The 15,097-nt window shown below is 47.8% G+C and overlaps 3 protein-coding genes across 3 annotated transcripts; all 3 read left to right on the top strand.

Moving 5' to 3' along the window:
* Positions 1 to 5,190: 5,190 nt before the first annotated feature.
* Positions 5,191 to 7,383, top strand: VTN77DRAFT_6306 (uncharacterized protein; the record flags this gene model as incomplete). Its single annotated transcript, XM_069422570.1, has 3 exons — positions 5,191 to 5,655; positions 5,705 to 6,965; positions 7,022 to 7,383. The coding sequence occupies 3 exons, from the start codon at positions 5,191 to 5,193 to the stop codon at positions 7,381 to 7,383; spliced, it is 2,088 nt and encodes a 695-aa protein (XP_069276119.1).
* A 1,525-nt stretch (positions 7,384 to 8,908) lies between these two features.
* Positions 8,909 to 10,663, top strand: VTN77DRAFT_6305 (uncharacterized protein; the record flags this gene model as incomplete). The annotated part of the gene is made up of 1 exon (XM_069422569.1): positions 8,909 to 10,663. One exon carries the CDS (start codon positions 8,909 to 8,911, stop codon positions 10,661 to 10,663), a length of 1,755 nt encoding a protein of 584 aa, XP_069276118.1.
* Positions 10,664 to 13,154: 2,491 nt separating this feature from the next.
* Positions 13,155 to 14,185, top strand: VTN77DRAFT_6304 (uncharacterized protein; the record flags this gene model as incomplete). Its single annotated transcript, XM_069422568.1, has 2 exons — positions 13,155 to 13,457; positions 13,514 to 14,185. The coding sequence occupies 2 exons, from the start codon at positions 13,155 to 13,157 to the stop codon at positions 14,183 to 14,185; spliced, it is 975 nt and encodes a 324-aa protein (XP_069276117.1).
* Between the last annotated feature and the right edge of the window lie 912 nt (positions 14,186 to 15,097).

Here is a 15,097-nt window from a genome sequence, read left to right as displayed (position 1 = left end):
TACTGTATGTACAGACTTGACTCCTCAGAATCCTACGCCAACGTCGCTTGCCTTGCCAACTCTTCTAAAACAGGCGAGACCTCACTAGCAAGGACTCTACTCGAGCCAAGCCATTGAATTTCGATTTGAAATGGGTATGTAGAATGCGATGAAAATTTCTGCGGCACCAAGGTTGTCGGGCACGTCATCTGATGCTGGCAGTACTGAGAAATCTTCTCGACTCTCTGTCTGGTTCCGGAAGCGGGAGACGCGGTAAATCCAGATGGCAGCGTCCAGGATCCAGCTTCAAATACGGAAATCTTCGGCAGTCAACCTTGGTAGCTGCGAGGCTCTGAAGGCTGCAGAACTGCCAGTGGTTTTTCGTTTTTTTTCTTTCCTTCAATTCTGCATATCACGTGAAGGTATCGATATAACATTGTAGTACATATACATACATGTAGATAAATAATATCATGTTTTGGGTTACGAACGGGACATAGAAGTAGCAGGCTGGTTTTTGAAAAATCGAAGTAAAAAAAAAATAAGAGCCGAATAAGAGAGTCAAAACAGGAGGAGAAGAAATCTGTCAAAGTTTAAAGACATTCATATCGACTGGCTAACTATCTAGTACAGTACGTACACAGAACAAGGAAGATGTGAGAAGACCAGAAAGATAGGCTTTTTACAAGCCAAACCTCCCATGATCGGGGACTTTACAGCAGACGATAGTGACCACTCTGCCAAAATTCGTATTTTGACAAAAATACAACTAAGGTGTTAACTTCACGCCCAATATCTCATTTGTTAAGTAAAATATCTATGCTTTATAAATCCCTCATTAATTCATCATCCCAGTAGTAGGTATGTTCATCTCTCTGAAGTTTTTTTTTAAAAAAAAATTTTAGTATTTAGTTCTTTGCGCCCCCCTTTATGCCCAAATAGCTTTTGTGGCGACCCAGCTGTAGGGGCTGGTGCACGGGTAATGATGAAGCTGACGATTGGACGCTGGTAATATCTGATTTCGTTTGCTGCATCTATAAATTGTTACTATGGTTTGTTACCAATAAAAAAAGTAAGGATACTAAAATTAACTTACTTTCTTTTGCAGTCACTTTTTTCATGATAAGTTTCGGCTCAATATCGGCATAGTCTTCGATTATTCTCCCCTGTTCACCAGCAGCCCAATTTGCAGGTTTTTCCTTCCAGGCTGCAAGGTCCCTCACATGCTCCTTTCGTCTCTGATATAATAATGGATACCCTGAAGCTATTAGGAATGTTACTCTAGTCTGTTATATAAGAGAAAACTAAAAAGCCCATAAAATACTCACATTTTGAGGAATTTTGTCTCTATAATATATTATTAAGTGATAACCATAAAACAGTTAATATTATAAAGAAATGATGAGTGTTACTAAGGATGATACTTATTATGGAGTCACTAATGTGAGGATCAAGTGAAAAAGGTAGTAAAAGAAGGAAACTAGGTGAGAGGGTGAGATGTACCCCGGTATCTTTAAGTGCCAAAGAAGTGCTATATCCTTTCGCTGGATGGTCACACAGCACGCATAAATTGTCAAAAGGTGGGCCACTACATTGATAACTATATTAGCACTCTTTTCATTTATTTAATGGTTTCAAGAATTATTTACTTGCTCTCAAATTTACTGACAAGATAAGACTCGCTTGCCTCCTGTAAGGCTTCCATGGCGCTCGCTCCAAACCGGAGTCCCCCCGGCATCATGCTGGTAGCGATTTCTTGCACTAACTACCCTTTGGAAGGGTAGTTTCAGAATCAACAGCTAGAGACCTGTCTGGTACCGTTTTGTATCACGGAGTGCCAAGGTTATATAATTAGTAGCTTCTGATGAAATGTAGTTATCAATGTAGCCAATTCGCCAGTGTCTTTACACTTTCGTAACCAGCGTCCTGGAGTGAGTGACCCTAACCCATCCCACGATTTTCCGTCGTATCGGTCAATCCAGGTGTTTGTTCACACGGCAAACGCCCTTGTTGAAAACTTTACTTTTAGTGAGTCAGTGAGAAAAGAAAAGAAAAAGGTACATCGTCTTCTTCACTCTCTCAATAAGTACTCCACATCAAATGGCACGGTCAAGCCTGCAACATGGTGAAATGCATGTATGGAGGTCTCCAAAGCTGGTGTCGATTTGGTGCTGAGATCCAGCAATATAACCGGCTGTCGCTGGGAACTGGTGGTGTAATGACAATCCACACCCCATCGACAACGCTTCTGGGGATGTTTGAGGCTTCGTATTTCTTCTCCGATGGCTGGCATAGTACTGATGAAGACTTAGTATAGGTGTAATCAACAGTAATCAACAAGATGGAATAACACACACACAATACAGTTTCTCTGCGCTGCAGCAGCATAAAAATGTATTCTTGAGTGGTGCTGCAACTGCCTGAGTATGTATATGAGAAGTCCAGGTCTGATCGTATCGCGAGGTACCACATATATCGCTTTGGCTTCTTCTGTTCCCTGCCACGTGGCTTCAGGCCCATCGAAGTCTCTCAGCGAGATTTTTCGTTCTACCTCAGTTCTTTTAAGCATGAGGTTCTGCACCTCGGCTGCTTGTATCCAGAACTGTGCATTGAGTAGTGCGGGTCCATGCGCGTCAGCTGTCGGCGCTTGCACCTGGAAACAGTATGAAAGTGAATCAATGATGCCTCTGACTACCATGACCTTTAATGATGCGGTGGCCCATTTGGTTAACCATGGTTCCATAATACCCATGTCATAAGTATCCAGGTAGTCAGTGTCTATGAGATCTATCACCGAAGCAATTACCGTGCTGGCCGCTTCAAAGTCTACAGCTGACAGACTGCTTGCTTGTGCTGTCCCCAGATCAGAAGCGAGAAGCCGAGAGAAATCCTGGAGCATCATCGGAATCTGGCACGACCTGGCAGATTGGAAGACGTTGCATCCACAGAGAACTGGTATCGCCAAAGTATTCCGAGACTCCAGAAATGTAGGTAAGCTTCTCCCAGTCAAAATTGGTCAGAGAGGCCACATGGGAGAACTTGTAGAGACCGAGGCCATCCTCTGGATAAGCAGGACAGGCGCGTATTGGACCATTTCCAGGTGGGCTCCTTCCCCCAAAGGGCTCCCGGCCTGTTACGGTTGCCATAATGTATTGTAATCAGCTGAGCATTTCTCCGGTATTTAGGGATCTTGTCTGCAGCCAAAGCTTCGAGGATACTAGCTTGGCGTGGGCGTGGTAGAGCACTGCCGTCTGAAAAACAGCACGCCTCCTATGCGAACCAAGAGGGCCATAGCCAGGTTTGGACAACACTATGTCTCTGGTGATAGATGATGCGAATCAGCTTCACGAAGTTCGTCGCATGGAGTCGTATATCTGGATCTGGTGAAAGATACATAAGAAGCCATGTAGCTAGCTGTCTTATCGGCATAGTTGTAAATCTCTGGCTCCGTATACTGTCAGAAGACAAAAGCCACCTTCAGTCCACCCTCCGAACCAGGGCTCTCTTCGGCAGCAAGTAAGACAAGTAAGCGTATTCGTTGTAGGGCCTGAAAGATAGAGGCGTGCCACATCTCACTGAACTTAGCAGGCACTGGAAGTAAGTCCTTTCTCGGCATTCTTTGGGAACCTCTGTAAAGAGAACGAACTTCCTTTCGCTATTCCCTTGCTGAACAAGTCTTTCTTCTTCCTGTAATAGCGGAACCTGTTTGGCCCACATAATTACAGTAGCAAGTGCTAGTCCAAACCAGGCACATATAGATGCATTGTTGGCCTGACTCTTCTGAAAGAAACCTAGATAAGTTGTTAGCTTCCTTATCCTCTACAAAATGATAATACATCCTACCATTCCAAGCGGAAATCTCCTGTCTTGAAGATATCAAAGACCTTTTCCAAAGAGTACCCTTAACAATCTCCTGATTGCTGCATTGTTCTGCTCGGATAAGCAGTCACCGTTTCGTTGAGATAATTTCGTTGGAGCATAACAGCGTCGACTAGGATCTTGCTCGGATCAATAGACCAGCACTTCTGGTATCTGAACTGAGCACAATCTTGTGGTGTGTAAATCGACGGCAGACTATATGTGACTCGTCTTTTGGACTTCGTATGTACGGACGGGGGTTTGGAAAACGGAGATTGAGCGAACTCCGCGTGAACAAGGCACTTGAAACGAGCCCCTCGTGGGTTTCCAAGTTGTGATTCAAAAGAAGATTTTGATGATAGTTGAGTAGACAAAGAGGAGTAATGTCGACATTAACCAATGTCGATAATATAGAAGAGGTCCATAATTATAGTGTTTAAAGAGGAGTTTAAAGAGGAAGTGCGATATAAGTTGATGGCCGCATGAACTTTTGGTATAACATGTGTGGAGGGGACGATTTTCTGCTAGCTATAGGCTTGAGGCGAGTATTTAACTACCAGCATTCAGAGGTAGTAGTGAATATACAGTACAAAGGATTTGGCGATGTTGTCCTTCTAGATTTCCACGTGAAGGCTCATCCAGACGATAGGTCAGGGTCCAAATGGCACCTCGAACACTGTTGGCATGGGATAAAGAATCAGGATTTCTGGTCTTGACTTGCAGGATAATGCTAGGGATAGAAGAAGCGTCCTGTCACGGATAGACCCAGCTATATCCGACTTCTGCTTTTCCATTGAGCAACGGTGTAGTGTTGTCTCGACCAAATTCAGAGCCCTTAAGGCACCCTCAAGCAGTCAGAGGGTTTTCCTTATCACACCTGAGACCTAAGGTAAACTGCTTTTTCCACTAGAAGAATAAACACAGATGTCATCACATTGCGTATGGCCATCGATCGATATTAATGGTCGTATAGCGTAGTCTAATTTGAATCTCCGGGTACGACTCTTTTTTTTTCTCTTTTTGTATAGTCCATTGACCAGAACTGAAGCCGGAGAGACTATGTTCGAGCAATTGATATGGTTATGTTGGGGAGTTTCTCATGGAGGTCGTTAAGGAGCCCTAGGCCTATACTGCTTGTATGTAAGTTACGGTAACATACAGGGTTCTGGCTTGGCGGATGGGGCGGATCCGAAACGCTATCGTCACGTATGGTAAGATCCGATGACGATCCGGACCATTCGATCGCATCTCATCTCATCTCGCCCCAGCAGCTCCTCTGCAAACAAACAGATTCCCGTGTCAGGAATCCCCGTCAAGCCAGCCCTTGGCGGCGACTCGAAAGGAATCGCCGTCATGCCGTCGCGACAAGAACCATCCAGTCCTTCCCTTCTCTCGCCCGGTGGCTACGACGATGATGTCTCGTCGCTGAGATCACTATCGGAGCAGGACTCCGACTCGGAAGACGACGAGATTTTGCAGGCCTCTCGGTCGACTCTGGAGCTCGCGCGACATGACCGAACTGTCCTTGAAGAGGAGGAGGAGACCGAGAAGCTGCTCGTTCGAAAGGGTCCGGCTAGTGGGCTGCGCCGAATCTTCAGTCCGACGAGCGGTAAGGTCCGGATAGGCAAAAGGGAGCGGAGGAAACACCGGCGGAAAGAAAGAAAAGCGGAGCGCGAAAATGATCGCAACAAGCCCTACCAGGAAGGGGATTTGATGTTCGAGATGGAAGAGGGGTTCCGTGGAGATGAAAGCCCCGAGAGCCGCACGCCTTCGTCGGAGCTTGACCGTCAGGTACTGGACGGGTGGGAGTATCACAAGGTGACACTGGAACAAGAATATGTCCTAGCCTGTTATTGACATTTTCCAGTCAAAAAGGGCGACATGTATACGGTTCACCCTGATTTTCTCCGGAATCGTTGTCCTCTTCCTTATCCTCGTTTTGGGCGCATATAAAGCGTCCGGCGATTTCCGAGCCTCTCACGTCCAGAAACCCCTCCTCTCCAACGGCACAGCTCTCTTTGCACCGACGACGATATTGATTTCACTGGACGGGTTTCGCGCTGACTTTCTTGACCGGGGGCTTACACCGACCCTGAATTCGCTCATCGCGGAAGGCGTCTCGCCAAGATACATGCTTCCCAGCTTTCCTAGTGTCACATTCCCGAATCACTTCACTCTTGTCACGGGGCTCTATCCGGAAAGTCACGGTATTGTTGGCAATAGTTTCTGGGATCCCACCTTTCAAGAGGAGTTTGTTGTCGAACCGCATGTTGTCACGCAGCCGAAGTGGTGGACGGCTGAGCCGATATGGGTTACAGCTGAGAAGCAGGGTGTTCGCACTGCGATACACATGTGGCCCGGGTCGGAAGCGCACATTAATGGTATTGACCCGACGTTTTACGATAAATATAATGGCACAGAGACATTGTCCCGGAAAGTCGATCGGATCTTGCAGTTCCTCGATCTGCCTGGCGAGGAGAGTGACTCGGAGGATGAGAAGAAACGGCCCCAGTTGATCGCTCTCTATGTGCCAGACGTTGACTCTGCCGGTCACAAATATGGACCCAACAGTACCGAAATACGAAGCACCATCGCCAACGCCGACGATATGCTTGCCAAGCTTTTCCGTGAACTGCAGGCGCGGAATTTGACCGAGCTCGTCAACATTGTCGTCGTGTCCGATCACGGCATGGCCACGACTTCCACTCGGAGACTCGTTCAACTGGAAGACTTGGTTGACTTGGACTTGGTCGAGCATCTTGATGGATGGCCACTGCGAGGGTTGCGTCCGAAACGGCCAGAGGATCTGCCAATCCTGCAGGGCCAGCTGGCCGAAAGGGCCAAAAATTTCTCCGATGGCATCGAAGTGTATACTCGGGAGACGATGCCCGAGCGCTATCACTTTTCGAACAACGAACGCATAGCCCCCTTGTGGGTGATTCCCAAGACAGGCTGGGCGGTGGTTGAGCGACCTGATTTCGATGCGAAAGAGGCTCTCGAGACGGGCAAAGTCTACAGTCCGCGAGGCATCCACGGATACGATCACGAACACCCGCTCATGCGAGCCATCTTCATTGCGCGGGGGCCCGCCTTTCCTCACCAGCCCAACAGCCGGGTGGAGGTTTTCCGTAAGTTCACGCTGATGACGCGCAGGCATTGCCCTGTCAGTACTGACAATTCACAGAGAATATTGAAGTCTACAACATTATCTGCGACTCCATTGGGGTCAAGCCGCTTCCGAACAATGGGACGCTCCGTCTTCCTTTGAGACCGATCGGCTTGCACGACGACGAAGACGCGCCTGCTCTCGACAGCCCGGAGGATCCTCCAGAGCGTCCGTCTCCGTCGCCCGAGTCTCCTTCCCCTGAGCCTCCTGCCCCTGAATCTTCTGTTCCTGAGTCTCCTGGCTCATCGGACGGCGGTACAGATGCACCTGAAGCGAAACCTACGTCATGGTGGACTCAAGTAAAGGAGACCTGGCAGTCCTTCGAGGAATGGGTCAGCGAGCTCTGGCAGTCGAAGCAAGACAATCGACCGCCGTCGTGATTAACTATCATCATTGTCGAGAATTCTATAGAGCAAGGCGTGTTGGCGTTGATTTCATTCTTGGTACAGCGGTAGTTCGGTCTGCCCTGTAATATTTCTTGCTTCGTTGTGGTCTGTCTGCTCTACGTTGAAACTTCATCTGTGTGGCTGCGTGGCTTTTCGATGTACTGTACATAATTAGCGAAGTAATGTGATATGATTGATACCCTGATCCATGATTTTCATCGAGAACCACAACAGTTCTATATTCATTTTTTTATTTTATTTTTAGGCAAGAGTCTCACCAACTAACATGACAATATGCATCTATTCTGGAAAAAAAAAATAAACGTAAACAGCTGTGTACACAACCCATTGCATTGCAAACTCTCACGTAAAAAAAAAGATCTGTATACTGTAGGTATGTATATTGGTCCACTCTCTCTTTCCACAAGGAAAACAAGCAAGGCCACAGGGTCACTGTCAAAGTGGCATTTGAGTCATAGGAAGAGAAAAGGAACATGGATTTTTGTTTTTTTTAAAAAAAAAAGTAAAAGTAAAGTTAAAAAATAATATCATAAATAAATTGCCTACGTAGACACGTGTCAATTAAATTCTCTGAACTATATATACTGCAGACCGTACAGCCTCTCCAGAATAGGCAATCGCTGGCTTATGCCGTCCCGTGCCATCTGTGATGTCAGAGTTTGGGGTGTACAGCAGGTTTGCGCCTGGCCAAATTTAGGTGATATTGGTGGCTTAGAATCCAGCTGTGCCACAGTTTTCCCATGAGTCGAACTTGCATTATCACCTGAGACATGCCTTAGAGCCTCAAGGCACTGAACCGAAGAGGCGGGGCTGACCAGGCTGTCACTGGCACGTTCGCGCTTATCTTATTTTTCAGCCCTGCGGGGAACTGCGGCGTAATCAGAGTACAATACGAGTAGAGTGATCCATGGATACTGGAACTCTCTCGATGATTGCCTACTGCGGCATGAATCCTATCAACTTTGCTGTATAGAATAATAGGTTGTAGTTCTACGATCATACTGAATTCATGCTGTTCATTCACAAGAATTGATAGCAAAGAAAGCACACAAAGTCAGCGCTTATCGACTGGCAATCATTACTGCACCGTCCAAGGCTGACTGCGCTAATAGTAGCAGCATGATTGGCCCAGCCTCTGTAATCTGCACCAGCGAGGCTGCGCCAGTTTACATTATAACCAAACCCATTCTTTTCCCCGACAACGGACTGGATCATCCAGACGACTCAAAATATGCTTACTTTCTTATGATTTTTCTTGTTTCTTCAGTGGACAGACAGAATGCTGGTCGTGCTTCTCATCCAATGATCTTTGAAACTGGCACACTGGTCATGCACCATGCATTGGAGGCACACAAGCCTAGGCAGCCGCGTGGCAAAACCGTTGCTGCAGGTTACGCCGCATTGATAATAAATTGTGCAGTTTCCTGTGGAAGGTTCTTCTTTCCTGTCTTCTTGTCTCTTTTCCTGACGAGGATTGCTACCATACTACTTCTCCATCATGGACCCTTTCGGCAACTCCTCCTTCCAGACACCCGCATCGATGCTCTCCTCAGGCATTCCCCTGCTGGATTTCTACCTGTCGGGGTTTTCGATTGTCTCCCGCCTTCTCTCGACATACCTGCACATTGACGTCTCGTCCTACCTGTCGCTGGTGTTTCTCCTGACGACAGTGGCAGCCTCTCTGCGACTCCGCATCTCGGGCATCTTCGACCTCCTAGACAGCTACTTCATGTCTCGGGTCGAGATCCGCATGGATGACGAGATGTTCAACTACCTGATGTACTGGATCTCGCAGCAGGGATTCTCTCAAAGGTCAACCCGGTTCGTCGCAGGGACCAGAACGAGGAGCCTATTCTTCTGGTACGACGACTCAGACGACGAAGACGACGAAGACGACGATGCGGAGGAGGACATGCCGGATAATTTCGATGACTACTGGGCGAGGAGAATCAACCTCGACAAGATGAAGCCCCTTCGCATCACCCCCGCCGAGGGCCAGCATTGGTTCTGGTACAAGTATCGCTTGATCAGTTTCACCAGGAGTCGGGACGACAGTAAGCAGATCACATGGGGAGTCCCGACAGAAAAGCTCTATCTCAAGTGTCTGGGACGTGATCCCTCCATTCTGAAGGAGCTGTTGCGTGAGGCCCAGCGGAAGTATGTCGACCGCGATGGGAACAAGACCATCATCTATCGGGGACAGAGAAACGCTGTGGATGCAGAACACGACTGGGTGCGGTGCATGGCCCGTCCGCCCCGTCCGCTCTCTACCGTTGTGCTGGATGAGGCGCAGAAGCAGGCGTTCATCAAGGACGTGAAGGAGTACCTGCATCCGCGAACTCGCCGGTGGTATTCCAACCGTGGCATCCCGTACCGTCGAGGGTACATGCTGTATGGTCCTCCAGGAACCGGCAAATCGAGTCTGTGTTTCGCGGCTGCGGGAGCACTGCATCTGAGGATCTACCTCATCAGTCTGAATTCCAAGACTCTGACCGAGGACGGACTCGCGGCCATGTTTCAGAGCCTGCCACGACGATGCATCGTGCTGTTGGAGGACGTCGACGCAGCTGGCATGACGAACAAGCGAGGAGAGAACGCAGCATCCGACGCGCCACCGCAGAATCCAGTCAACGCTGCGGCGACAGAAGACAAGACCAATAACAACAACAAGACTCCGCAGGGCATCTCGCTCTCTGCGCTGCTGAACATTATTGACGGAGTTGCCTCGAGTGAGGGGCGTATCCTGGTCATGACGACGAATCACATCGAGAAGCTCGACCCTGCGCTGTTACGACCGGGTCGGGTGGATATGATGATTGCGTTTGGATATTCGGATCGTGTCACGATTAGGGATCTGTTCCTGGCGATCTACGCCCCTCTGGAAGGCGACCTTCCTGCTGCCAGAGTCAAGAATGGGTTCGCTGCGCCGGACAAGAGCCATCACAAGCCTACTCCATCTCGATCAGGAAGCCACTCGTCTCGCTCGTCATGGTCGTCACTATCTTCCTCTTCATCTTCCCCTTCATCTTCATCATCTGAGACTCTCCCCAAAACCGAGATCGTCGCTCTCGCAGAGCAGTTCGCTTCCCTGATCCCCAGCGGAGAGTTCACTCCAGCCGAGATTCAGGGCTATCTACTGCGACACAAGCGGGAGCCGGAAGTGGCCATTGCCGGCGCCGAGGCCTGGATCCGGGTTATTCGCGAGGAGAAGGAGAAGGCGAAGAAGGCGGCGCAGGAGGCAGTAAATAAATAAAGGACTGAGTATGACCAAGCAAGCAATCAAAAAGGAGAAGAGAGCGATCTTCTTCCATGCCCTGCTCTATTCTATTCTATCGACGATCTGGATGATGATGATGAGAATAATGACGATGATGATTACGACAAGAGTAATCAGCAAGCACATACAACAAACAATATGACATTAATTAACAAGATCAGAACCCACTCCATCCAATCGCCTCATATGTTGTCTCATTTCAGAGAAACTGAATGAAATCAAAACAAAAAAAAACAAGGCACTTCCTTCTTAATATTAGCTAATGAGCATTCATAGAGAGAATTAATTTAATGAATACATGCTTCCTGCTACTTCTCGTGCTCTAATTGCATTTGCATCTGTTACTGCTTCATTCTGATTGTTTTTCCAGGAAAGTTAGATCAAGGCAAGAGGTCTGCAGAGACTAGCCTGTTCTCCATTAGCTTTCGGTCTTTACCTAGGTATATAGCTTGGAACAGTGAGTATGTATACAATCTAGTCAGTTAGTCAGCCGGTCAGTCAGTGAGTCAGTCGACTGTGACTGTACTGTACTGTACTACCCAAGTAAGTAAGGTAGGTAGGTGAGTAGCTATCGAAACTGATCTTTATTTTTTAAAAAACCTTTCCTACCTCATAAATATACTTTTACTTGATTTGATTTTATTTGATTTGATTTGACTCTAGCATGGATAGATAGTCATTGTCACGGTCACATGCCATGGTTAGGTGGTAGGTAACGTGACAACCAGACTTCCAGACGGACTGAAGATCTTTTCTCTCTCTCTCTCTCTTTTTCTCCTTTCCTGCATTTTTATTTATTTTTTTTCTTTTTGCTCTTCTTCCTCTTCTTTTAGCAAAAGACCAAATAATTACCTAATTAGGATTGATACTCGGTGGATTTTTGATTGCCGTTTTCGTCAAACAAGGCCAGTTACCCACCTATCTAGGACGTACGTCTTCGACAAGAATGGTAGGGTGTATCTATCTTATAGTATATTGTGTTGCGTGCATTGCTCAGTTTCCTAGATTGAAAAAGGAAGAAAAAGAGGAAACAACTTGTTTTGTTGATGAAATAATGAATACAGAAGCTTGTGTTTTGTGTCATCCATTCTGTATGCTACCTAGTGTACCTACCTAGGAATATGTTCGCGGTTATGGCAATACTTCTTCTGTCTTCCTCGTATCGAGTGGAAATGAGCAGACAGCATCTTATTTCATTTACCTAACTAATACTTCCCTAGGCAGTCTTGGGTCGCGGATGGTGACTTGACTCGAAAGAGTCCTGTCTTCCCTCGACTAAAAATAGTTTGATGATCTGTAGTGTAAACGGTCTGGTAGACTTGCTGTTTGCGTCTGATGTCATTGCTCACTATTGCCTAGTCTAGTGTGGAGTAAGATCTACAGTTTTAGACTCTTAGTGTATGGAGTCTCCAGGTTTGTGGATCAGCAAGGCTAATAAATAATGAACTGAACTAGACTAAAGTAGAATAGACTAGACTAGCGTTTCTCATGCAAGGCTGAAGATTTGATTGCCGAACTGAGGTTACTGACATCAGTCCGTAATCCCTTGGTCATGTGCAGTTGATATCAAAGTTACTTTTTCCTGCCGCAACGATCTCACTGGCTGATACTTTAATCATTACTCTTTTCAGCCGGTTATGCTGCGCCGGAACCGGGGATCGTAAGCGGCATGGCAAGGGAGCAACCTTGGAACAGAAACAGGAACAATGGCATTGTCTGGAATCGAGACTGGTGGGTCTCCCATCGCGTGCCAATATTCCACTTTCACCTTTCACCCTTGCGTCGCACCTCAGCTTCCCTGTCAGGATACAAACAAACCAAAATTACTCACACATCGCATGTCGAATGATGATGCTGCTTGATGGCTGATGAAAGTGCACGGCCAGTCAGCTGATTTTAGTGCTGGCTTTATTGACGAGATGCGGGGAAGCAACCATGAAGAGAGCATAGCCTGTCAGTCTCACCTGAAGATCAAGGCAGTACAGGAGTAATCCGGAAACTACCTAGGTACCCAACTTGGCAACAAAAAGGAGAGGCAGAGGAGAGAGATTTCTGCGAACGGTGGAGGTCTGAAGCGACTTCAGCTAAATCGTGAGAAATAATGTTGCCGCAAGAATATCGCGAATAACTGATAGAGGCGGTTGTTTCCGGAGGTCAGCCTGCTCAATGCGTTCTACAGACCTCTGTTCAGGATACTTCCTGCATGGCCAACAACCGACATCGGAACTGCCATCACATGTGTAGAGCTGCTCCTGATGTTTGCAGCAGGAGTCGCCCGCCTGATCTGGAAGGAGCAGGCCATGCAAGGGAAGGCTATACAACCCACGATGGACGACCAAGTTTAGACAATCTCATCACAGATATATCTATCTCTAGACTCGCGGCCAGCAGGATCGTCTCATTCCTTTGCGTGGCCGCTCATTCTTATTGTTTATTATTCTGCCTGTTGCACAGAGAGGCCGGCAACATGCGGCCTGCGATATTTCTTTCCTCCTTGGCGTCCGCCCTTCTCCCGGCCGTCTGGGCTTCGCCCTTGACGAAGCGCGCCGGGCCACAGCTGGCCATCAATGCTGACTTCCCCGACCCAAGCTTCGTCCAACATACGGACGGGACGTGGTATGCCTTTGGCACCAACGGCAACGGGAAGCATATCCAGGTAGCGACCTCTCCAGACTTTCACACCTGGACGTTGCTGGATGTCGACGCCCTGCCAACGCTGGCGGGCTGGGAGACGGATGTAGACCATTGGGCACCTGACGTGATTCGACGAGTTAGTCGCTCTCCTCATCATTGTCCTTTGCTAATGCTAATTTGAATTTCAATTAGAATGACGGCAAGTACGTCATGTATTACTCCGGCGAGGCCAAGCAGATGGTGAGACATCACTGCGTGGGTGTCGCCGTCTCACAAGGCACCGATCCGAAGGGACCGTACATTCCACAAGAGAACCCGTTGGCGTGCCACCTGGACCAGGGTGGCGCCATCGATCCGGCGGGCTTCCTCGACAAAGACGGCTCTCGCTACGTCGTCTACAAGATTGACGGAAACAGCATTGGCCACGGCGGCAACTGCAACAACGGCGTGGCGCCGCTCGTGCCGACGCCGATCATGCTGCAGAAGGTTGCAGATGACGCCATCACACCGGTGGGAGATGCCGTGCAGATCCTTGATCGCGACGACAGCGACGGTCCTCTGGTGGAGGCGCCCAATCTCATTCTGAAAGATGGCACCTATTTCTTGTTCTACTCGACGCATTGCTTCACGGATCCGAAATACGACGTGCGCTACGCGACAGCCTCGTCAATTACAGGCCCGTATACGAAGACGGGGGTACAGCTGGTGAAGACGGGCGATTACGGGCTGACGTCGCCGGGAGGAGGCACGGTGTGCGGGTGTGGCGACCGGATGCTGTTCCACGGGTTCTGCAACAACAGCAACGAGAGATGCATGTATAAGGCGGAGGTCAATATCTCGGGGACGACCGTCAGCTTCGTCTGAGCATGTTGCAGCTGACTTTTATTTCATTACTCTATTCTTTACGGCCTCCGCCGTTATTATTCGTCTAGCGCCTAGCTGTGTACAAATTCGACACATATTTTCGATGTCACTCTCTCTCTCGTCACAGTCGACATCGACATCGACATCACCCGACAGAACACATATATTGCAAGGAGATTGGACAGGATTACACGATTTAATACCGATCTATTCGATTTTGTGCACATACTTGGAAGAATAGCGTGTTTTATTTATACCAACGAAGGCTATCATTATTATCATCAATCATCAACCCTGTGAAAAGTGCAAAGGGGCTACCTGGCAGATTGGCTAAAGGAACACTGATACTGATACGATGCTGAACTACTGGAATATTGGATGGAATACTGAGATAGTCGGAATAGCAGTAGTCTAATCATATACCAGTTTCTTTTCACTAATGTTGTCTCAACTCTGAATGATGATCGTTCTATCGTTTTTAGTCCTCGTATATCACGTCATGTCGTGTCATGTCATATAATGTCGTTTGTCATATATACATGCTTGCTTGCAACATTGGTACAAAAAAAAATAACTAAAAGGAAAAAAAATGAAATGTTGCCGCGTCCGGCAACGCTCAGTGAGGGAATTACTAGAAAGGGAAAGAATGAAGCCGTTGAGAACCGTTATATTGAACCTCTCTTACTAGACGACTTGGTGGTGAGAAAGGAAGTAGGAGGAGGTTTGGGCGCACGGGCCAACGGAGCTGACTAAGCGCGTGGCCGGTAACGTAATCCACCACCGAGCTGGTCAGTCCTCGGCCAAGAGTTGCAGCCCAACGCGACCGAAAATCTTAAAGATTATTGCAACAAAATCTATTATATTTTCCTATATAAAAGAAAAGGCACTATTTATTAGGACATTTAAGCCGAT

Source organism: Rasamsonia byssochlamydoides (assembly GCF_041956645.1).
Source record: "Rasamsonia byssochlamydoides strain NRRL 3658 unplaced genomic scaffold VTN77scaffold_49, whole genome shotgun sequence".
NCBI lineage: Eukaryota > Fungi > Ascomycota > Eurotiomycetes > Eurotiales > Trichocomaceae > Rasamsonia > Rasamsonia byssochlamydoides.
Note: the sequence above shows the minus strand (reverse complement) of the source record. Positions and strands in the feature narration are given on the sequence as shown.